Source organism: Macadamia integrifolia, chromosome 5, assembly GCF_013358625.1.
Source record: "Macadamia integrifolia cultivar HAES 741 chromosome 5, SCU_Mint_v3, whole genome shotgun sequence".
NCBI classification, from domain to species: Eukaryota; Viridiplantae; Streptophyta; class Magnoliopsida; order Proteales; family Proteaceae; genus Macadamia; species Macadamia integrifolia.
Genome location: NC_056561.1, coordinates 33,186,914 through 33,209,450, shown reverse-complemented (window position 1 = coordinate 33,209,450; position 22,537 = coordinate 33,186,914). Strand labels below are relative to the sequence as shown.

Genomic DNA, 22,537 nt, shown 5'->3' with positions numbered 1-22,537 from the left:
CATTTTTCTTGTGCTCATCATCTTGTTAAATAGCTTGGCTATCCAGGATGCTCCACATGGTCCCAAGCTCTTCCACACTTCAATTGGGATCTCATCAAGTCCAGGTGTCTTGCGGCTCTTGCCTATTTTCATCTTTCTTAGGGCCTCTTTATCCTCGGTCTCTTCTTCCCTTTGTACATATCTATGATGAGTGATGTCTTGAGTGATTTCTTTTTTTAAAAGAAATTAATATATGCAAAAGGATAAATTAAATTGAGGAAGAAAATTTGAACTAAGTATGAATAATGTCTTAGTATGGATAGGCCAACATGTTGCAATAGTCCAGGTATGAATCATTAGTTATTCCAATTCAAGGTTTTCAGATGTGCTCAGGTGTATGTGCCTTGAGGGATGCCTTGGGATGAGGTAATCAAAGAACAACATGGAGCTTTATAAAAGGCATAACATACAACAGGTGCCCCGGGGGCGAGTTTGGGGGCAACGGTTAAGTTGATCTATTGCAACATATTGGTCAGGTTCAAAACTTGGAAACAACCTCTTCTACGAAACAGGGGGGTAAGGCTGCGTACATTTGCCTCTCCCAGAATCTGCAGTAGCAGGAGCTTCATGCACTAGGTTGTTAAATAATAAAATAATAATCATACCTGGACTCTTGTTCCTATGGACTTCAATCAGGGACTCTCGGTTGTGAAGATTTGTGATTAAGGGCTTTACAAATGCATCTGCTCACTCTGGGTTTACCAAACCCACTAACAAATCCTCATCCGTACTTGAGTGGGCTGGTCTCAGAAGGCCCATTAGGCCCGTACTGAATGAGCCACTCGCCAAGTTTGCATCCCTGGATGTAATTGTATTCTCACACTTTGCCAAGCCCCCCTCCCCCCTCATTGGTGTCATTGGTTTTTGTTTTGTTGGTATCTCAGTAGTTGTGGAATTTTCTCAGTAAAATTTTGTGTATTGTGGAACTTGCTTTTATGTTATCTTTTGCAATATGTAAGTATTGGCTTATCTTTTGGTATGGTTGTAAACATGTATTTTTTTAGTACCCCCCCCCCCCCCCCGGGTGGTTATTAGTGATGTAGTTGATTGTAGGTGCCGTTGAAGTAGGAACCACTAAAAAACTATTCCTTCACAAGTGATGATATCGCCACTTGCAATAATGTTTCCATTGAATTCTTTCATTTGGTTAATCTGCTCCTAAGAAAAGAGACTTGTAGGAAATCGTCAGTATGGTTTACCAACCAAACAAGGCAGGGGATATTTTCAATAAAGTGCCTTCTCTTCAAGTCTTTTGGTCAAGTGGATGTCGATGAGAATAAGTTGATATTAATTTAGCTCATTCTTTTCACAATTAGTTTTACTTTATCCCGAGTTAGTTTGAACTTCATTTTTTTGGTATTCTAAATTTGAGTCGACTCTTTTAAATTTTGAAAATTTTAAGTCAGGTCTGAGTATTACTCTCAACCCTTCTCTTTAGCCCTTATTATTTTGGGGTCAAAACTGGGCTTTTTGCTTGATTTTGTTACCAATACTGGTTGTCAAACCAAATTTTTACAAGTTGCGTTTGGAAATACCAAATATTTAGGACAGAAACCAAATCTGGTTTGATGATTTCATCGGAATAAATGTGAAGAGTTCAATTTCAGTAAAAATCACCAAAACTTAATCCCTTGGATAGATTTTCTTATTACCTATCTGGTAAACACATGCACATGAAGAGTTCAATTTCAGTAAAAATACCAAATATTTTTCCAGTATGGTAACTTGTTGGGAACTTCCACCTTGTAGGTTTCTCACATGCCCAAACATATTCTGGTGGACTTGTGGGGCCTATATTTCTCACATTCTTCCTTTTATGTTCTGCATATAAAAGATACTTGACCAATGCCATTCTTGATTAAATGTGTTCACAGTTTGAATAATAAACCTGAACTTATGAGCATGTGCATGTGTTGCTCTTTGTTCCACTTCCCATTAACTTGCTTTTTTACTAGTGTAATATTCCTAAGACTAGTGCACATCATTAGTAGTTTTTCCTTTGAAGACTACTTGGAATGTCCTATTGTGTAGTTATATTCATAAGGTCCATAAAATATGTTCATCTGGCTATGTTTCTATTTCTGGACTTTGAGAGATCGCCATTTCCAATGCTCAATGTCCTTGCCCACATGCTACTTTTGACTAGGTATCTGTCTACGGCAGGATGTATCTATTTTGGTGTGTTAGGAGTCTTGTTATGAACTCCTTAAACCTCCACTGCTCTCATGGTTCAATTTCCTATACACTCCAATATTCACCAAACTAACTAGCTGTTCCACGTCTTCAGTTTGTTCATCCTTACCTTGAATCTGAACTGTCACCGTTGTCATATCTAAAGCTTGCCAGCTTTTTATTTAATCTAATGGTAAGTTTGCAAGCATCTTTATCCATCTATGATCCAACTTATGTAGGACATCATATACTTTGACTTGGCCTCATCAAAGCTTTCTTTTTATTATTTCTGTTACTGTTATTCATGAAGCCCAAATATTTGGGGTCTGCTGTATAGTGCTCCATCCTTGTGCTATAACTTTTCCTTTTTTTCCCCCATTTTTATGAAGGTTAAATTGTCAAATACTCTAATTTCACATCCATTTAAGTCTGCACCTTGTACTTTTATTGTCTTAGCCAAGTTGCTCCTTGTGTGGTCAATAAGTTGTGTTTTGACACTTCTAAACTCTCCAATAAGATACTTTTCTTCGGTGCCTTACGAGATCACAGAACTCTCTTTCTTGAATTTGGTTCTCTTTCAACAAGTCCCTCATCTGAAGAACCCTTCCCACTCATTTAGTCTGACCACCAAAAATCTCTTATTAAGTCCCACTTTTCAATCAAAGTTATTCCACGGGCACCATTTTTACTTTACAATCTACTAGTTTTTTTCTTGAACACAAATAATTTATAAGCCCCTCTTCCCCTTGACTTAGCAAATCTACCACCAAGCCTCTTCTTATGGCATTTTTTTTTTCATTTTCTTTCAATATGTTACCTCTAGAACCTCCTCCCAACTGAGCTGGCGTTTTGTGTCTCAGACCACATTAACTCCTGCTTCTAAGTTGGTCCCACTTTTCGTCTTATTCCAAGACAAAATTACTCCCGACCATACTATTCTTTACTGATCCCAGTGCCTCCTTGAGCATAAATAATTTGAACTGCTCTCCCATACCCTTAGAACAAATATCCGATGAATTTGTAAATCCATGTAGCATTTGTTAATATCAATATAGGGATATCAGGTAGACATATTTTTAAGGATCTCAGGGACTTCGGAAGTCTTTAATCTGAAACTAATTTCAATCAACTTGAGACTGCAATATTAGGTAGAAGGCCTTCATTCTTATGGATTGCTTTCCTTTTAATATGGAAATGCTCCAGGTTAAAGGCCTCGTGCCTTGGCCAGTAGTTGACCTAGGTAAGCTGCCATTGTGGATTTTATTTTTTTACTTTGTATGCTTCTGCAGTATCTCATTGCAGCTTATAATGTGTTTTAAGTTAAAATTGAAAACAATAGATATTACTGAGGCAATGTTTGGTATGCATTCTTGGAATGCATTCTGAACCAAGAACACATTCTGGACTGCTAAAAACATTGTTTGGTAAGCATTCCATTCTGAAAATTCTAGAACACGGTCAAGAATGCCACCCATTCTGGAATGAGATATTTTCCCATTCTGCATTCTCCAATCTCCAACTCTCAGCACAACCCGATGAAAATAGCTCTGCCACTAATCTTATGAAAGTCACATTCTCTCCCAAAGAATATCGTCTCATTCTTTCAAATCTCCAGAAACAACTTTTCTTTCTCTCTCTAAAAATCGCTTCTCCCAAGGAACTCAGACGAATGTCGACGTGAAGGCGGAGGGTTTTCACCATCCCTTGGGACTTGAGGGATCAATTTAAGCAATGCTATCTAAGGAACCATTAAAAAATTTATACTTTTATTTGTAAGTTATTGATATAATGTTGTATGAGATTTTCACCGAAGAGATTCTGCCCATGAGATGTTTGATAAAATGTCTGAACATTCTAATATAAAAAAAATGCATTTTAAATAAACATTTTATCCAAACAATGTTCTCAATCTTAGTTAAGCACACATTTTGTATTTTTCGAATGGAAATGCACATTCTCAAAATGGGAATACATCCCAAACACAACCAAAGTCTTAAAATTACTTCAAGCAATTTTCTTAGGTCAATATATTTGATTTTTGACACATGGGGTATCAAATGGTCCTTGTGCTTAAAGCATTTTTTTCATAAATTTTTGGCCCCACCACAATTCGCCATGGCAAAATAAGTCATTGGAGTGTGAATGACTCTCAAACAGTTGGTGTAGGAAGCCCTCCCCAAGCCCTCCCCCATGTTTGTATTACCAGTTTACCACTAAATAGACTAAGGCTGTGTTTGTGTGCATACTTGGAATCCATTCTGGACCAAGAACACATTCTAGATTGTTAAACACATTGTTTGGTAAGCATTCCATTTTCAGAATTTGAGAACACGGTCAAGAATGCAGCCCATTCTAGAATGGGATATTTTCCCATTTTGCATTTTGCATTCTCCATTCTCCAGCTCTTGGCACAGCTCGATGAAAATAGCTTCGCCACTAATCTTATGAAAGTCACCTTCTCTCCCAAGGAATAGCATCTAATTCTTACAAATCTCCCAAAACTATTTTTCTTTCTCTCTCTAAAAGCCACTTCTCTCACCCCAAATCCCTCTTTTTTTCTCATTCTTAAGATCTCCTCTCGAATCCAAAATCCTAGAATTTCCTATTTTCCTCACAATCTTTACGGGTCTGATGTAAGCAATACTATCTAAAGAACCATTCAAAATTTTATATTTTTATTTGTGAGTTATTGATGTAATATTGTCTGAGATTTTCACCGAAGAAGGCCCATGAGGTGTTTGATAAAATGTCTGAGCATTCTCACATAAAAAATGCATTTTAAACAAACATTTTATACAAACAGTGTTCTCATTCTCAGTTAAGAACACATTCTGTATTTTCAGAATGGAAATGCACGTTCTCATAATGGAAATGCATACCAAACACAACCTAAGGTGGTGTTTGGTATGCATTCCAATAAATCATACCAAATATAGTCTTAGTTTTCCATCCATGATCTTAAATATTTGGACCCATTATTTGTCTAACGTATATTTTTTCATTTCACCTTCTCAATCTCAACAATTTGAGTCCTGGACACCCCACTGCTTGAAGATTTCAACTCTTAAGTGGTTAAAGAGAATGAGCAATACAACTATACTTTGAAGGCATTTAAGACCATTAGTGGACATTTTGAAATTAAAGTTGATAATGTATTCCAAGAATGCACAGCAAACGCAGCAAATGGGTATCTTCATTATCAGATAACCATTTGCCATCACTGTTCCATACACTGCCAGATAGCAAGGAAAAAACTTTACAAATCTTAGTGGAACAACCACTAATTTCTAATGGTATCCCATTTCATTGGCACCCTAACTTCATGATCTTATTCACATGTGAAGTTCTTAACAATTGGGTTCTTCCAGCCATCAACACAAGACCCTCTGTAAACCAATGCTCCAAGAATCATAAGTTCAATCGATGTGTTGAAAGTTGCTATGATAAGCTCTTGAACAATGTCTCACATGAGCCCATAATTGTCACGGCGTCAAATCGATCCAAGGCGGTGGAGGGGTGGCTAATCGATTTGGTGATGAATCACCCATTATGGCGTTGCCATGGCGATCAAATCGCCCATGTGTCATTTTTTATTTTCCCTATTTTTTAAAATTATTTAGTATGCTACTTTTTTATTTCCCCTATTCTCTAAAGTTATTTAGCATGCTACAAGCCTACATAATATACCTTATAACATATAAAACCAACATTAAGCAACATCAAATCATCACAAATCAATATAGCCCGATCAAAATCACTCTGCATTTTACAAAAAATTGATCGGTTAGTGAATCAGGCGTGACCTGGCGTCCATGGCGGTGCCATGACGACGCCTATCAGCCAATGGCGACCACCATTTGTGAGTCACGTAAATCGTAACACTGCCATGAACTTCTTTTTCTGCCAAGACGTCAAATTGCCGTCTTGTCGACGCCTACGCGACGCCATGACAACTATGCATGAGCCTGAACTTTAACCAGATTAAATTTATGCAATGATCTGAAACAATTACATAATCAACTTGAAGGTTGCATTGTGCCATAGGAGCTTCCCCCCTGATTCAAATTACTTCCACTTGATTGGAAATGAGAAACCGCCATCCAGATCACACGTAGCAGCAAGATCACAAAGAAAACTGCACCTCCAAGGTTGCAAATTACCTGTAGATGATATTCACCACTCATTTCAGTTGTTATAACCAGAAGAACTTCAGACCTGACTATTAATCAAGACTTGAGGTTAATGATTCTTCTCTACAGTCAGGAGGGAAACTGGGAAGGCTTTTACTAGCATATATCTAGATTTTATTCCAAGATCATAAGCTTTTGAGTGAGGATGGGAACGGGGTTGATCAAAATGGGTGACCCATCCCACTCCATTGTTTAGTATGGCCTTATCAGTTTTCTAGTCAAATATAAGTACTGGTTTCTATTCTGTGGGGTTTCAGGTCAAAATAAAGGCTGCTAATGATTATTCATAGCCCTTTTTATTACTCTATCCTTCTATATTCTTACTAAGAGAGTTTCAAACTATTATTTGATGCCCTGCCCCAACCCAGTTGGCCTCTGATTCCACTCTTGGCCTTTAACATGTCAATTAAGATTGCACATAGGGTCTCTTGGATCAGGCTTGGGCTTTGCTAGGACAACCTCTAACCATGCCAAAAGGGTTCCTTCCTTACCCCCTCCCCTCCCCTCCCCTCCCCTTTCCTTTTTTTGGTATGGTGGAAATCTCATGGTTATGACATATCATCTCAGCTCTAGCCTGAGAGATATTACTTCTATTGTCCACAATGAATCTTGAAATGCACTCTTGAACTCCACACATTACAGTGTTTGTGGCAAACCAATACCTCAAGTAGAGCTTTAACAATAGAGAGTGAAGTCAGAAGAAGAACTCCATCCACTGCAAAGGAAACCTGAATTTTCCCAAAGAAATAAAAAAAATTCACAAACTCAGACTGCAAAGAGATTAGCACTTAGAACTCAGCATTAACAGAGTAGAGCATGCTTGTTATATTCTTTCTTTGGAAATATAAATTGTTAACAACCATTCCTTCCTTTCAGCTTCTAAATAAACCAGATTTTGTAACCTAGCAGCTTAATTGCAAGAGTTTTCAGTTCACAAACTACACAATTAGGGCTAAATGAAGGCGATGATAGAAAAGCAGTTATCCCATACCAGCTGTGGAGATATCGCGTGAGGCAATATCGAACGCGTGGCCTTCTTGGCTCTCTTGGAAACCTTTCTGAATATGCTATGCGTGAACCTGAAGAGCAAATCCACACTACTATCGGAGTCTTCTTCCTCGCTTTCATCTTCCATTTCATCATCGCCGCCAAAGAAGACTTCCCCTATGTCTTCTGTTTCTCTTCCCAAAGAAGCATTCGGCTGCAGAAATCAGTTTCATCATGTTTGATTTCTCAATTTTGTTCCAGATAATTAGAAAGGAGCCTGAAGTTCATCTATCTGAATCAACAGAGAGAGAGAGAGAGAGAGAGAGAGAGACCTTTCCATTGCAAATGCTGCTTCCAGGGCATCTGTTGTATCTGAGATGGAGCAAGGAGGGACGAAATGCGAGATGAGATAGCGTGAGATTTGTGGAGCTCAATCGAGAACAGCAGAGACTGGTGGACGGGAGCAGGGGATTTGCAACCGGGGAGGATACTGCTGCAACTGCCATCGCAGATAAATCTATATGGATAAAACCCCATGTTTTAAATGGCTTAAAGAGGGCAAAATCGCAGGTCTGGGCCTCTGGGACGCGTTTACTCGCTACTAATGACTGTTGTAAGAAGGGTTACGAAATCGGAATCGGGATTGAATCAGTCAATTTCGTTCTGAATTGTTAGAAATTGGTTCGAATCGGTCACAGACGTTTCTGATCCAATTATCCGATTTTTTAAATAGCGGTTGTACTAGTAAGGCATGCCTCCGCAGGGAGGACTGTAACGTCAGGGCGGGCGTCTAACGCAAAGTCGCGGTTGCTGTTACGGATCTGATTCCAACTGGTGCTTCTGGCTCGATGTGATTCCATTTGATTTGTTACTAATATTTAATAAATATATTGGTGTTGATTTTCAAAGCTTGTATCAAGTATAACAACGAAGAGAGGTGATTGGAGAGCAAAAGTTCCCCTAGTGATCCCATTTAATGCTGCCATAGGTGGTGATGTCTATCCTCTATTAACCCAAGGCCAGCAACCCCCAATTAGGACATTCAAAAATGATGGGGAAGGACAGTTTGTCATAGTTAGGCCCCACCGATCCATAGGGCAAAGTTGTCCATAATGTATGGCAAAGGTTTCTCATACGTATGGGGCGCACTGTTTTGTGTAAATTTGAAGTTGGCATCTACATTCTGGGTATGAGTGTATGACAGTAAAGCCAAAATTGAGTATGTAATTTAGTAAAACCAATCCTAAATATAGGTAATTTGATAATTTTCCAAAAAAATTCAATATGCTCTTTTCCTTTCAAACTTTAGTTCTTTACAAAAGCATGTTATTGATGGAGGAAAGAAAAAGATAAAAGTATTAATAGAAAGTACTACTATTTAAGATATGCTTTGTAAATAAGGCTCGTTTCGCATGCTTGTGTAGTATCCGTTATTAACAGACAATAGCTAGCTGATCGCAGAACACTGTTGTACATTAACATGCTTTGACATATTAGCATGCGCGACTAGAAAACTACTTCACTTTTTATCCCTTATAAGTGATGTGCATCCTAATTTTTTATTTGTTCCCTTCCCAACCACTAGTTCGTTGTGGCACATTTAAGCTCATCCTTCTAACTTTGAGCATAAAAATTATCTCTGTATCAATCTTTTAACAATGTTTACCCACCCCATGCACAATCATATATACCGTTATATTTTCACCAATAAAAAATAAATGTGGCTATAAGCCTTACCCATGTATAGCTAAGTCCCCACATAAGTGGCCCCACCACAACACCATTATTATTACTATTATTACTTCTTGTTGAGAAAAGGGAAATTGACTTTTATTTATGGAGTAGAGAGAAGTCGGACTTTAGGTGCCCTTAGGGAGCAATTTGCAACATATCATTAAAACACATGGGGGTAGTAGGTAAAAAAAAATGATGGTGGGATAGAGCCCACGTCCTCTTCGGCCATTGAGAGCATCTGGGCATACATTTGAAGAGACATCTTGCAGCTGTAGTTTGGAGGCTATGTGGCTGCAGAGACTGTGAAAACGGTGGGATGCAACTCAGTGATGTTAGATATAGATAACAATCCATTAGAATTGTTCTATACCTCTATAGAAGATGTCAGTGTGGTGATTTTGTAAAGATTGAATAATTAGGGAGTCAAATTCAATAAAAATTTAGATGTCAGGTTTGGAAATCTCGCAACAGGCTGGTCTATAATTCGGTGGACCTAGATCTTGCTAACACTATGGCCTGTATTTCTGCATCTATTGATGAAGGTCATATTTGTTGGTCTGTTGGAAATTCAAGTTTTGTACCTGTTGTTCCTGCTCTTCAGCCTTTGAATGCTTCAGCTATCCACTTTGTTATTTCTTCTGATGGCACTTGGCGTGCTTGGAACAATTCGGGAGGTCGGGGAGTGGTGATCAGATCCCACTTGGGATCTTTTCTTGCTGCCAAATGCAAGCCTAGACATAGTTTTTCTATGGCTTGTATGGAAGCCAAGGCTCTTCGCGATGGAATTCTACTTGCTTATGCTTTGTCACTATCTGCAGTTATTCTTCATAGTGACTGTCAAACTGTAATTAGAGGCTTATCTTGTATTTCTTCGTCCCTTGATTCGGCTACTAGGCTAGTTATAGAGGATATTCTTTCTCTCGCGTCTTCTTTTAGTTTCGTTTCTTTTCGATTTGTTCCTCGGCTGAACAATAGTGAGGCACATGTCCTAGCTCGTGGTGCTTCTATTGTGGGAGTTTCCCAGGTTAGGATTTCTGATCCCATTGTGTCTTGTAATGCTTCCTCATGGAAGGAATTTCTCTCCCTTGACTTTTTCTAATAAATTTGTATTTCGATTTAAAAAAAATATCAATAATGAAATTATTTAATTCATGGGTCACGGTATAAGATAATTAGGAGTTGGAGTTTAAGTTTCAAAACAAGTCTCTTCCTTTTGTTCAAACTCTTTGGTACTAGTAAAAAGCATGTGAGCTAAAGTTTAGTCCCACATTGGAAACTTGCAAAAGTTTTCCTGGGTATATATATATATATATAATTGTATCTTAAGGGTGCAAGACCTTTGGAGAGGTACTTTTCCTTGTCATGTGTGTGGGGGAGTCCTGGGGTGCTTTTGAATAGAGCTCGTCTGGGCCTATAAATACCCATGCATACATGCTAACCCTACTGTACCAACTTTCTGTTACTTCAATTGTTATACTCAATATAAGGACTACATCTCAAAGGTTAGTATAACATTTACATTCATTTCACAAAAAATCTAACATTGCCTCTTCATTATTTTGAGAACAACATTAGGTTTGAAAATTGCTCATAGTAATTCCAAGATATTAAGATAAAGCACTAAAACCCATACACTTCTCCTTCAAACCACCATAGTGGTGGGTCCACCTTAGCATAAGAAACAAAAAAAAAAGAGTTGGCAATTCGATCCCTTCTTTTAGGTAGCAATGAGAAATATATGAATATCATAGAGTCTAAGTTAAAATATGAGAGGGGGATAGGAGGGAGATATATATATATATATATATTTTTTTTTTAATGACAAAAAAAAAGTGGAATGACCCCCCCTTTTTTATCAAGATTCTAGCCATCAATGGTGGAGAGGGGGATAAAGACTAATTTGTCAAGTAATTATCCCCTTATTTGTCAAGTAATAGGTATCACTATCATTGATGATCGATTCCAATACTTGATCGATACCAAAGCAGTTTCACGGATCGGGTTAGGTATCAGGTTTGGATTGTGGATTGGTGGATATGCCGATACCTTCTTTATAACCTACAAAAGCTTAAAAAATCAAAATTTTTTCTTCAACATGATGTTTTCATAAACTTCTTCCCCACCCCCTCCCCCTCCCCCTCCCCCTCCCCCATCCATATCTCTCTCTTCTATAGTCTAAGCTTCACCAAATTTTGAGAACCTCACCATTTTTACTTGTTTTCATTTCCAACTGTCAGGACAAGTGGTTTGATGACTTGGTTTCGTAGATATGAGAACTCATCCCGTGGTTTACCCAAAACTCAAAGTTTAGGGTATTTTTCATCATGAAACTCGATTTTTATGGGTTTTCTACCCCCACAAAACCTCATGTTTATGATGATATCTTACTAATAGAACATGTTTCAGGTGGTTGTTTGCATTTATTTGTGTAAAATGACATTATTCAAGTGATTTTTTTTTTATTCTTGATATTTTAGAATAATTATTTAAATTATAGAAATTAAATACTTTATTAATTTGTTCGTGAGCATAAAATGAATGTTGTATATCTCTTTCTTGGTAGGAAAATGTTGTATATCTCACTGATATATACAGCATTCATGTTATGAGTTTTTTAATTTAATGAATTTGTTAGAAAGAAATCCACCAATATTGTATTATTTTTAATTTTTCAAAACTTGAAATTCAAGAATATTATAAAATTTTAAATAATATATGTTGATTTTACCAAGAATTTCAATGGATTGTTTTGAAAAACAAGTCCAAAAAAAATGCAAAATGTTGGATTTTTCTTTTTTAAATTCAGGAATAATATAAGAATTTTTTAAAAAATCGAATTTTTTTTTATGAGCATAACATGTTAGGAATAATATAAAAAAAATGTTGAATTTATTCGTAAGCATAACATAAATGCCGCAGATCTTAGTGAGAGGGTAGAGTGGGAAATGATGAGGCTTTTCACCTTCTACACATTGTCATTCTCTACACAGCAAAGGGTCCTCACCTTGAGAACTTCCTCGATGTTTGTGCAGAGGTGAGGAAGGTGAAGGCTCCCACGCTTTGGGAGATCTAGCATTGCAACCTACCACTTGAGGTGCTGGACCTCAAGGGCTACAACAGATCCCTTTAGCGAATTTGGGTCAGAAAGGGTGTTACTATCATGAGGATGGGTGGACTGCTATGCCGAAAAAGATCCTCATCGATGTTATTGTCTATTGTAATGATCTTCTACAAGTCCATCATATATCTAGTAAGTGAAAGACGACTTACTTCATATTTTGACAATCGGACACAGTTGCAGCTAAGATTGAAAAGGAGGACGTTGTCTAGGTGGTGACAGACACTGTGACAACATATAAGTTACCGAGGAGACTTTGGGAGATTGAGAGGTAGTGTTAGAAAATATTTTGGGTTCAAATCTAAAACCCTTATAGAGGAAACCACACAAAAAAACCAAAGAATACGATTCAAGTACAATAACCAAAAGGGATTCAAGATGTTCCTAGCAGTGTTATATGTTGGAGACAATAATAAGACAATCTTAAGATGACTTTAAAGATTACAACCGCGTCTTGAATCTTCTACAGCCTTGTGAATCTCCTTGAGTCACTTTTTGTAAAAACGATGAATGTATTACACACTGGCTGTAGGACCCCCTAAGACTAGTATTACTTAATATTGTCCCAAAACCCTAACTTACTTTCACATTAAGTAGGGTTGTCTTATCCTTGTCTATGTCACCAATCAAATCGGTCATCAAAGGTTTACACTAATTGACTAACCTAGTAATTAATTAAGCCCACATAAATTGAAAACTTTCTAACAAGTAACACCTTTTTAGGCCCTATGCACTCCGCATCGCACTCATCTTATTCTAAGGCAGTGGCGGGGCTCTCAGCAATAAGAGAGGTATAAAAGATAGGTCAAAACATATTTTAATACGAAAATAGACCAAAATAGATTCGTACAACATACAGAGATTTAACGAGGTTCTTATATTGATGTTGTGTGCTACATCTTTGAATAAAGAAGAATAAGTTTCACTATGTAGAAAATAGATTACACCCAAAAATTGGCGAGAAAAACTCGCTTTGAAAATGTAGTTCAAAAAATCCCAAATTACAACTATTTGCTCAACAAGACGATAATACATTATATACTCCTCCAAGATGTGGGTTGATCCATCATTGGCTTACAATCAATCGGTCCAACCCCTTTGCTTCCATCACAGATCTCATAAAAAATCTCATTCGGATTACGACTAAAATATGTCAGAATGAGTCATTCTTCAAAATAGGTCAAGAATTCGAACAAACTTAACAAGTACAATAAAATAAAATTAAGAGGGTTTCTCAAGTCACGCTGTAATGGTAAAATTGAGATGCATAGGGAGGCTAGGGGTTAGAAGATTAAAATTAAATTAAGAGGGTTTCTCTAATAAGCTAGAATAGGGAACCCACCCCCACCAGCCAGGGGTAGATTACGGTTCACCAATAGGGATGCATGAGGAGAGGGAGTTTCAAGAGGAGAGAGAAGAAAAAAAATTATTGGCTTAGCCTCCGATGTCGGATCAAAGATACTTTTGTCTCTAATTAGTTTTCATTTAGGGCTATCATTTCATACAAAAGAATAAAAAAGAAAATCTTGTTTAATCATGGTTGGTGAAAAATAAATTGTAACTTTACTTTTTGTTGAATAACACACTCCCTAATTACCTAAAGGAAGAAAGATAATAATAATAATAATAATAATAATAATAATAATAATAATAATAATAATAATAATACGCATATTTGTTACCAAGATAATCCTATCATTTCACATCTGACAATTATATTCTATATCCATAAATCACTTCAAATTATTTATTTATTTTTTCTTCAATTTAGTAACCCAATTTTATCCACGATTGCATACATATATGGTTGTGACTTTCAACCATTAAATGAGAGGGGGTAGAATTGTAATTACACATGTCCATCACTCTCCACATAGTCGCAAAAGGCACAATTGTATACGTACAAGATCATGCATAAGACTATAATTTAAATAATTTTTTAAAATAAAATAAGTTTACAACATTTTTTTTTTATAGGAAGATTACAACATCTCACTTCACTACTTTGGTGATCAAAAGATGCACCCAATAATATAGTATTAAGAATCCCATGAAAATGAGGCTAAATTGTTTTATATCGCATATTCAACTCGGGTAAATTACCATAGAATTGTATCAAAAAAAAAAAAAATCACCATAGAATATTAACCAGCATGATTGACTGAATGACCATTCACGAGACTCAAAGGGGAGGATTACCTTGACAAAATGGGTTGATTCATTTGTTAAAGATCATTCAGGATATTATGCACCTCACCATGTATTTGAGTTCTTATTCCTTTGATCATATTCCAAGAGAAATTATCAGTATAATTGAATCCCTAACCTTTGAAGATTATGATCTTTTTACCAAAAAAAAAAAGAAAAAGAAAAGGAAGAAGATTATGATCCAGTTCCTCTCCTTGGTTTTCTGAATCGTGTTTTTAAAGGAGGGGGGGAACTAAACATACCTTTGCGTTGATCACGTTTTAATGTATTGACTTACTTTTAACAATAATTTTTTTTTTTAATTAAACATAAAAAAATCCTTACTCCCACTAGCCGACGAATATATCATATGAAAGAGAGAGAGAGAGAGAGAGAGAGAGAGAGAGAGAGAGAGAGACGTGACCAAAAATAGTCTTTCAGAAAAAATAATAAAGAAAGGGTAAAGAAAAAGAAAAGGCAAAGAAAAGAAACCAAACGGGGCGACGAGATGAAATGAAATGAAACGGCGAGGGAGGGAACGGGAAAGGTATAATGTAAGACGATCACCCGTTTAAATCTTGAATGCCAGTTTAGCTTCTCTTTCTCTCCATCTGCATTTCTCCATGGAAGCACTCACAGAGCTCTGCGACTTAATATCTCAGAATCCCTCACAGTTCACCGATAAACTTGAATGGATTTGCGGCAGATGCCCTCCTGCAGGTTCTCTTTCCGTTGGATCTCATAGGCTAACTCGGCTACACCTCAATGCCGTTCTTGCAGTCGCAAGATTTATTTCTAAATGCCCAAATCACACCGAAACCCGCCCAAGATTGCGGGTCATCGAGTTTCTTCAATCGATTCAGGGCTCGTTTCGTCAATCATTCTGGCCGCAGTCTTTTGGGATCGATTCCATCTCTGATTTCTACTCCAATTTCCTCGGTTATGTTGCCAAGGCGGCGGAGTTATCGCCTGATTTCTCTAAGGATGTCGCTGAATTTATGGGAGGGATCGTGATCAGCGCTGCTGCTGTAGCCAATGATGAGGCTGGAATATCTAGGGTATTCTTGATTGCTGTGTCGCACAATTGCCCGCCAATTTTACCCGATGATGCCGATAAGCTGGTTTCTTGTCTTTTGGAGCAGTTCTCTGTTACTGCTCCTACTACGCCCAGGGAGGCGGCACTTCCGAGCTCAGAAACGTCATCATCGCAGAGCTCGCCGCTAAATTTGCACCACTTGCAACTGATTGAGAGTACCAGCCCGAGCATTGAAGCGAGCAATGCCTCTGGGTCGTCGAGGGGTGCGGCCGCGAATGGCGGCACCACTGGCTGGAGGAGCAGTGTTGATCAGCTCGGTATGAATTTTGGGTACAATGATGGCGGCAGAGCAGGAGGAGCGGCTGTGTTGAGGCAGCAAATTGCATTTTTCGAAGAGGAGTCTGTGGAGAGCTTGGAAAAGCAAGAGATCGCCTTCAGGTTGCTTGGGCACATTGTGGATAAAGTCCTTCTCAATGACGTGCATTTGGACCAGATCAAGATGGTTTCGAAGAAGCAGCTCCAATCTTCACTGGCCTTTATCAAGGTAAAACTCACTTTCAATCTGTCCCCGTCTTTTTTATTTGCTCACCTTTTGGTAACCCCTTCGCTTCCGTAGGAGAGAAATTGAACTTTCTTTCCAAAATTGAGTTGTGTTCATGGTTGGTAACTGATCAGATAAGGAAGCGTGACTGGACAGAACAGGGGACCCAGCTAAAAGCCAGAATTGATACAAAGTTATCGGTTATCAGAGTTGCAGCCCAGTTGCACGTAAAAACTATTGCATCCCTTGATTCGGATGGGAAATCCTCAAAGAGATTGTTGCTTGAGGCTCTTACATTGCTCACCGATGTTGCGGAAGCTTGTTTATTCTCTGTGTGGAGGAAGCTGAGAATCTGTGAAGAGTTGTTCAGCTCCTTGCTTAATGGAGTCGCACAGCTTGCTGTCACACGTGGAGGCCAGCTGTTAAGAGTTCTGTTTATTCGTTTGAAGCCTCTTGTGCTGACTGCATGCGCTCAGGTACATCTGCCTTTGCACTACTCAAAGTTTGTTGCCAGAGCTCAGGGCGTGAGTTGGTAAGATAGTAAGATACTGTATATGCCATTTATACTATGCTTCCTGAAACAGGCTGATACATGGGGAAACAGCCAGGGAGCAATGTTTGAGAGTATCACAAAGACAATCTGTGAGATAATAGAATTTGGTTGGAGCAAGGACCGGGCTCCTTTGGACACTTTTATGATGGGATTAGCTACAAGTATCCGGGAACGAAACGATTACGAGGAGCAGGCTAGTCTCTAATATTTCTTCTGTCCTTATAATACTCCTTTTATTTTCAACATCTATATGAAGGAAATTCTGATTATCGACCTTATGAGGTGCCTTGGGTTAGATTCAGTCATTTTCTTTCTTGAATAATCTTGTCTAATTTTTTGTGCTTCACTTTTGAATGTCATGCAATCATGCATGCAGGCAAGGTCATTGTCTAATTTTTTGTATCCTCTGACCTTTTTCAGGATGGGAAAGAGAAGCAGCCAGTTCCCGTTGTGCAGCTTAATGTTATACGCTTGTTAGCAGATTTGAACGTTTCTGTTAATAAGTCTGAAATGGTAGACATTATATTGCCACTATTTATTGAAAGCTTAGAAGAGGGAGATGCTTCAACTTCTGGCTTATTGCGTCTACGAGTATGAAACCTTGTTTTCTGAGCATGTACATGCTGTCTCATAGATTTTCCATTATTGTACACATTTATTTTTGCCAAAATTTTAATCATTGTTTGGCAGGTAATAATTGATCAATTGGAAATATGAATCGGTCCTGAACCCATCTTTTGAACCCCTGCAGCTTCTTGATGCTGTATCTCGCATGGCTAGTTTGGGTTTTGAAAAATCTTATCGTGAGACTGTAGTTCTGATGACAAGAAGCTATTTGAATAAACTTTCGACTATAGGAGCTGCAGAAAGCAAAACAATGGCTCCTGAAGCCACTACAGAACGTGTAGAGGTCTGTTTATAATCATAGGATATTCTAGACTCTGAAACATTTATCTTACATATTTTACTGTCAATAAACAAGTATTGATTAGCGATTTATCTTATTAAAACGGAAGCTCACTGGCTGAATCACATGCTAGACTCTTCCTTCAGGGTTCCTTCTGATTGCTAGTGGTCTTACCAGTCCTAAATTGCGGTCAGACTATCGTCATCGATTGCTATCTTTGTGCTCTGATGTTGGGTTGGCTGCAGAGTCCAAAAGTGGCAGGTAGAACTCTATTTACTCAATGCAAACGATAGCATGACATGAACATTGATTGCATGAGCTGATGCTGTTAATGTTGTTATGGAATTTTACTCTATGGATTATGATTGCACCAGGGAATTATTTTACATTATTATGTCCAACTTCTTTTTTCAATTTTTGTTATGTAACCTATTATGCTGTTTAGAGGTTCCATTACCCACTCTCTGATTTTCCAGGAGTGGAGCAGATTTTTTGGGGCCTTTACTTCCTGCTGTTGCTGAAATATGTTCTGATTTTGATCCGACCATGGATGTGGAACCTTCACTTTTGAAGCTTTTTCGCAACTTGTGGTTCTATGTTGCTCTTTTCGGCTTGGCACCTCCTATTCAGAAAAGTCAGCTTCCAACAAAATCAATTTCCACTACACTGAATAGTGTGGGAAGCATGAGTGCCTTGGCCCTTCAAGCTGTGGCTGGACCATATATGTGGAATAGCCAGTGGTCTTTGGCTATCCAGCACATTGCTCATGGAACACCTCCTCTTGTAAGTTGATTATAGATAGCACTTGGATGTTTTAGTAAGGCAGATTAAGCTCTTCAGAGTTGGATGTACCATGGGGTCGTGGGTTACTTGTTTTTCACCATCTGTCTTGCATATCTTTCTTCTCCTTCTCCTTTTTTTTTTTTTTAAATCTAACTGTTAACTGTGTTTGTTGTTTTTTTCTCTAACCCAAAGATTGCGGTTCTATACTGCTCAGAAAAGCTACACTTGGTGCAACATTGCAATAATATTAGTGAAGATTGACCCCCAATGCTTATATAGTTTTTAGTTTTGGGAAAATATCCCGTTTATGAACTGAAACTTCAACTCATGTAACCTGTTACTTCGTAATTTTTTTGGCTGATAAGCCTGATATGGTTTATTTGGGTTTTTGAATTTATGATTGGGGTATTTGTTTTTCTTAGGTTGTTAGCTCTGTCAAATGGCTTGAAGATGAGTTGGAACTTAATGCCCTTCATAACCCTGGCAGTCGTCAGGGTAGTGGCAATGAGAAAGCTGCCGTTGCCCAAAGAGCTGCTCTCTCTGCTGCTTTAGGAGGGCGGGTTGAGGTTGCAGCAATGAGCATGATTTCAGGTTTCTGTTAAACCCTTGAAAGTTTTTAATCAAACAATGTTTCTGTAGGTTCTGATAATGATTGTTACATTAGTTGGTGCTATAATTGTGGCTTCAGATCAGAGACAAGTTTTCCAGTCTGGGATTGTGCCTTAAGTAAAACCTATAATCAAGTTTCACGATAGGAATTTGTTGCAGTGTTCAAGTGTTGATATTTCCTATCCTCAATCCCATTTTTGTCTTCACAGGTGTGAAAGCAACCTATCTCCTTGCAGTAGCTTTTCTGGAGATAATACGTTTTAGTAGCAATGGCGGCATCCTTAATGGCAGTGCTAGTTTGAGTGCCTCAAGAAGTGCATTCAGCTGTGTATTTGAATACCTCAAAACTCCAAATCTAATGCCAGCTGTCTTTCAGTGTTTGACTGCAATTGTCCATAGGGCTTTCGAAACAGCAGTGTCATGGCTGGTATTTACTTCTATCTAATAATGCTTTACTTGAACTTGTCCTTTAGCCTGCTTATGTTTTTGAATCTTGTATTCATTTGTAAACTGCCAATGACATAAAATGGATGGATAAAATAGCCTTTCATGAAGGATGTCCTCACTCAGAATAATTAAACTGATTTTATTAGTTGTTGTTCCTTGATTATGTATTTAAAATGCTAGCAAAGTGATAGTGTTTGATGAGAAATTTTTGCTGATAGATAGTGTGGATTAATGAGTAAGTTCACCCACTATAAATATTTTCCAATTAAATGGTGTAGCTTTGACGGTACACATGATATTATTAGCGAAAAATTCTTGGGCCTATTGATCGGATAGTTGAAAATAACAAAAAATTGTACTCACTATGCCTACACTCTCTCTCTCTTGATCATATTTATCTCTCTTTTTTTTTGTGTGTGTGTGGGGGGAGGGGAATTACAGCATTTAAAGGAAGGGTTGTTTGAGCATCAAGAAAAAGGAGTTAGTTGTGTTTTTAGAGGTGAGAAGGTACTGGGTTCCCTGAAATGATGAAATATTTAACAGAGAGTAACTTATGTCTAGTTGAAGCTGAAGGGCATCAGGGGCCAAGGGTAAGCAGGAAATGACTATTAGTGTTTTCAGCAAGAAGTTGGCTATGTTAGCGCTTTGAATGCGATTGCATGTGTGTGGCCGGAGCATGATAACTTGATCCGGAAACCCAGAAAGAGACAAACCGGATACAAACTAGGATTCTTGTTCTACAGGGGTTGGTAGGGAATTTAGGTTTCATTAGAAGTAGTGTCCTAGTTTGATTCAGTTTTTATTTCCGTTTTAGGTTGAGATTAGGAGTTTTTATGTTTACATATATGGATGTAAGTTGTAAGCCAATGATGGAGCAGAGTGAATATTGAAATGAAAGTTTGAGTTGAGTTACCCTGATGGCTGTGAAGTTTCATGCGACCAGGTTGGTCGATTGTTCTCTCTTCCACTTGTTCTTCCTTCCAGTTTCTATCGATCTCAGGTACAGTCCATCCCTCTTCCTTTTATTTCATCTCTCCTTTCCTTATTATATTATCTTCCTTTCTTTGCTGTTCTCATATCTACCTGTGATACCCTGTTGCACAGTGACCTAACACTCCCCACATCGTGGGATCGATCTCCCTTAGTTCTCCTTTCCTCCTGATATTGTAGGTTTTGGTTCATCACTCTAGTGCAATCCAAACCCTAGAAACCCAAGCCTGAAAGTTAACTCCTGTGAGATACATATCAACTCTCAGAGCTGGATCCAACTCTTCAGCACAGTGACCTAACACTCCCCACATCGTGGGATCGATCTCCCTTAGTTCTCCTTTCCTCCTGATATTGTAGGTTTTGGTTCATCACTCTAGGGCAATCCAAACCCTAGAAACCCAAGCCTGAAAGTTAACTCCTGTGAGATACATATCAAATCTCAGAGCTGGATCCAACTCTTCAGCCAGAAAATTATTATTTTAATAAGTTATCTTTTTTGATCTGCTTTGGTCGCTCTTAAGGGGGTTAGGGATTAGAAATTTGGTCCTAAAATCCCAGGTCAGACAGAGTTCAATGGAGTGAGTTCTCTCCTTTGAAAGCAGGTTTGTTTACTGCCTCTCTTTTCTACAGAGAGGTTGAACCCTCTCTTCGTAATTGCAACTAAAAACCTGACTTAAATATTGCACAAAAGCCTCTCTAATCCTATTTTGTTTCTGTTTAAACCCCACCCTGATTTTAATTCCAGAAACCCCATCTATTTAAATTCTCTTTACAGTTTAATCCTTTCACTCGGTTACCTTCCTCTTAAGGGCCTGAATTGTTTCTGAAATTTCAAGATTGCCACTCCTCCCGTATATTTGAACTTTTGTCACTTGGGTTGCATCAATGCGTCCTCCCTACACCAGAAGGGACTTTACTCTTACATAAAGATGGATATCCAATTTGAATTAAGTAATGCCGTATTTGCCTGAGAAGATTCCTTAGTTGGCACTGGTCCAACCAAGTAGGATGCTCGAACACTAAGCAAATACCCTTATTTGAATATAGTTAAAAATTAAAATTCCAAAAGGATAAAAGGTCAACTTCCAAATGAATATTCAACTTGCAAATGCTGGGGTTTTTTCTCAAATCTGAATATTCCATAAATCTTATCATGGTAAAACATTGCTAAAAACCAAAAGAGTGGTAAAATAATCTTATGTTTTGATGTCTATAAATTTATTTTTATTCAGGACAATTTTAAACAGAATTTGCGAACACCAAATAAGGTTTGACTGGAACATAACTTCTTCAATTTAAATCAGAGTTAAGCAATAAACTAGCTTTCCAACAAGTCCAAGATTTCTTAAATCTGAGTTGTATTGACAAAGTTATGATATGGTCATACCTTATTTGAAGTGCGTGAATGTTGTTTAAAATCGTCCTGAATGAAAATAAATTTTTGGCAATCAAAAGAAAATATTTTACCATTCTTTTGACTTTTAGCTGTGAACACATTCGTACTATTAGTATGGGTCTAGTGGGTGTACAAGGAAGGAAGCGAGATACTTCTATTGTTCAGCGTCGACAAGGCAAGTAGTGATTTTAGCAATGTTCCATGATAATATTTATGGAATTTTTAAAAATCTCCCTGCAACAAAAGATTCATCTTTGTTATTGAACTAGGGGGTTGACATTTTATCCTTTTAGAATTTGAATTTTTAATTATTTTTATTAGATTCAAGTAGGGGGTGTTTGTTTATTTATGATGTTTGGCATAAATAAGTACCAAACCAACATTTGGCATAAATCAGTGCCAAACCAGGTTCAACCCACTAGCAAACTTGGGTCAAGACCACTAGTATCATTTTGGATGTTCTTTTTCTGAAAATAATTAATGGATTAGTTTTAAAAAGTCAAAAATAGACAGGAAAAGTCCCAGGAATCGCAAGTGTCGACCCACATCTCGGTTCCGATCTGGATCAAAACCGCCTCGATATCGAGTTCTTGATCCTTTTGTATATTTCCATATGCTTACTTACCCATACAAATATGTAAAAAAACTCACTTCCATCATAACTAAACCATTACAACTTTTTTTGGTTTTAGTTGGCTCTGTCGGTGATTGCATTGTATTTGTTCTCTTCTAGTTAGCTTTTTGTGGGCTCCGGCCTTTGCTTTTCTTTTGGCCTTGGCCTCCCCTCCCCTTTTCTCTCCTCTCCTTGTATATTCTTTCTCTCTTGGTAATGAATTATTTATTCATCA

General features: G+C 37.8%; 2 protein-coding genes across 3 annotated transcripts in view; one reads left to right on the top strand and one right to left on the bottom strand.

Annotated features, from left to right (window-relative positions):
- Positions 1–5,375: 5,375 nt before the first annotated feature.
- LOC122078964 (protein SHORT HYPOCOTYL IN WHITE LIGHT 1-like) lies at positions 5,376–7,936 on the bottom strand. Of its 2 annotated transcripts, XR_006140240.1 has the most exons (5): positions 7,721–7,936; positions 7,393–7,602; positions 7,064–7,129; positions 6,178–6,371; positions 5,376–5,685 (listed from the first exon to the last, which is right to left on the bottom strand). XR_006140240.1 is itself a non-coding variant. In XM_042645170.1 (4 exons), exons 1-4 carry the CDS (start codon positions 7,892–7,894, stop codon positions 6,228–6,230), a joined length of 594 nt encoding a protein of 197 aa, XP_042501104.1. In that variant the 5' UTR covers positions 7,895–7,935; the 3' UTR covers positions 5,921–6,227. The 2 variants fall into 2 exon arrangements, 1 of the variants encoding a protein (XP_042501104.1); XM_042645170.1 differs by lacking the exon at positions 5,376–5,685 and having other exon boundaries at positions 5,921–6,371; positions 7,721–7,935.
- Positions 7,937–14,912: 6,976 nt separating this feature from the next.
- LOC122078700 (phosphatidylinositol 4-kinase alpha 1-like) overlaps positions 14,913–22,537 on the top strand; it is a 43,996-nt gene continuing 36,371 nt past the window's right edge. Inside the window, exons 1-9 of the mRNA XM_042644798.1 lie at positions 14,913–16,007; positions 16,139–16,480; positions 16,589–16,750; positions 16,978–17,148; positions 17,309–17,467; positions 17,598–17,725; positions 17,941–18,247; positions 18,670–18,838; positions 19,066–19,283. Coding sequence (XP_042500732.1) covers positions 15,051–16,007; positions 16,139–16,480; positions 16,589–16,750; positions 16,978–17,148; positions 17,309–17,467; positions 17,598–17,725; positions 17,941–18,247; positions 18,670–18,838; positions 19,066–19,283 — 2,613 coding nt within the window. The 5' untranslated portion in view covers positions 14,913–15,050. The remainder of the gene's footprint in view (positions 16,008–16,138; positions 16,481–16,588; positions 16,751–16,977; positions 17,149–17,308; positions 17,468–17,597; positions 17,726–17,940; positions 18,248–18,669; positions 18,839–19,065; positions 19,284–22,537) is intronic.

Excerpts from the sequence above, each read along its gene's own strand:
- LOC122078964 (XM_042645170.1), bottom strand. The coding sequence starts at position 7,894 with ATGGCAGTTGCAGCAGTATCCTCCCCGGTTGCAAATCCCCTGCTCCCG. Across the intron at positions 7,603-7,720 it reads GCAGCATTTGCAATGGAAAG|CCGAATGCTTCTTTGGGAAG; the intron begins GTCTCTCTCTCT and ends TGATTTCTGCAG. Across the intron at positions 6,372-7,063 it reads TTGTTAAAGCTCTACTTGAG|GTAATTTGCAACCTTGGAGG; the intron begins GTATTGGTTTGC and ends TATCATCTACAG.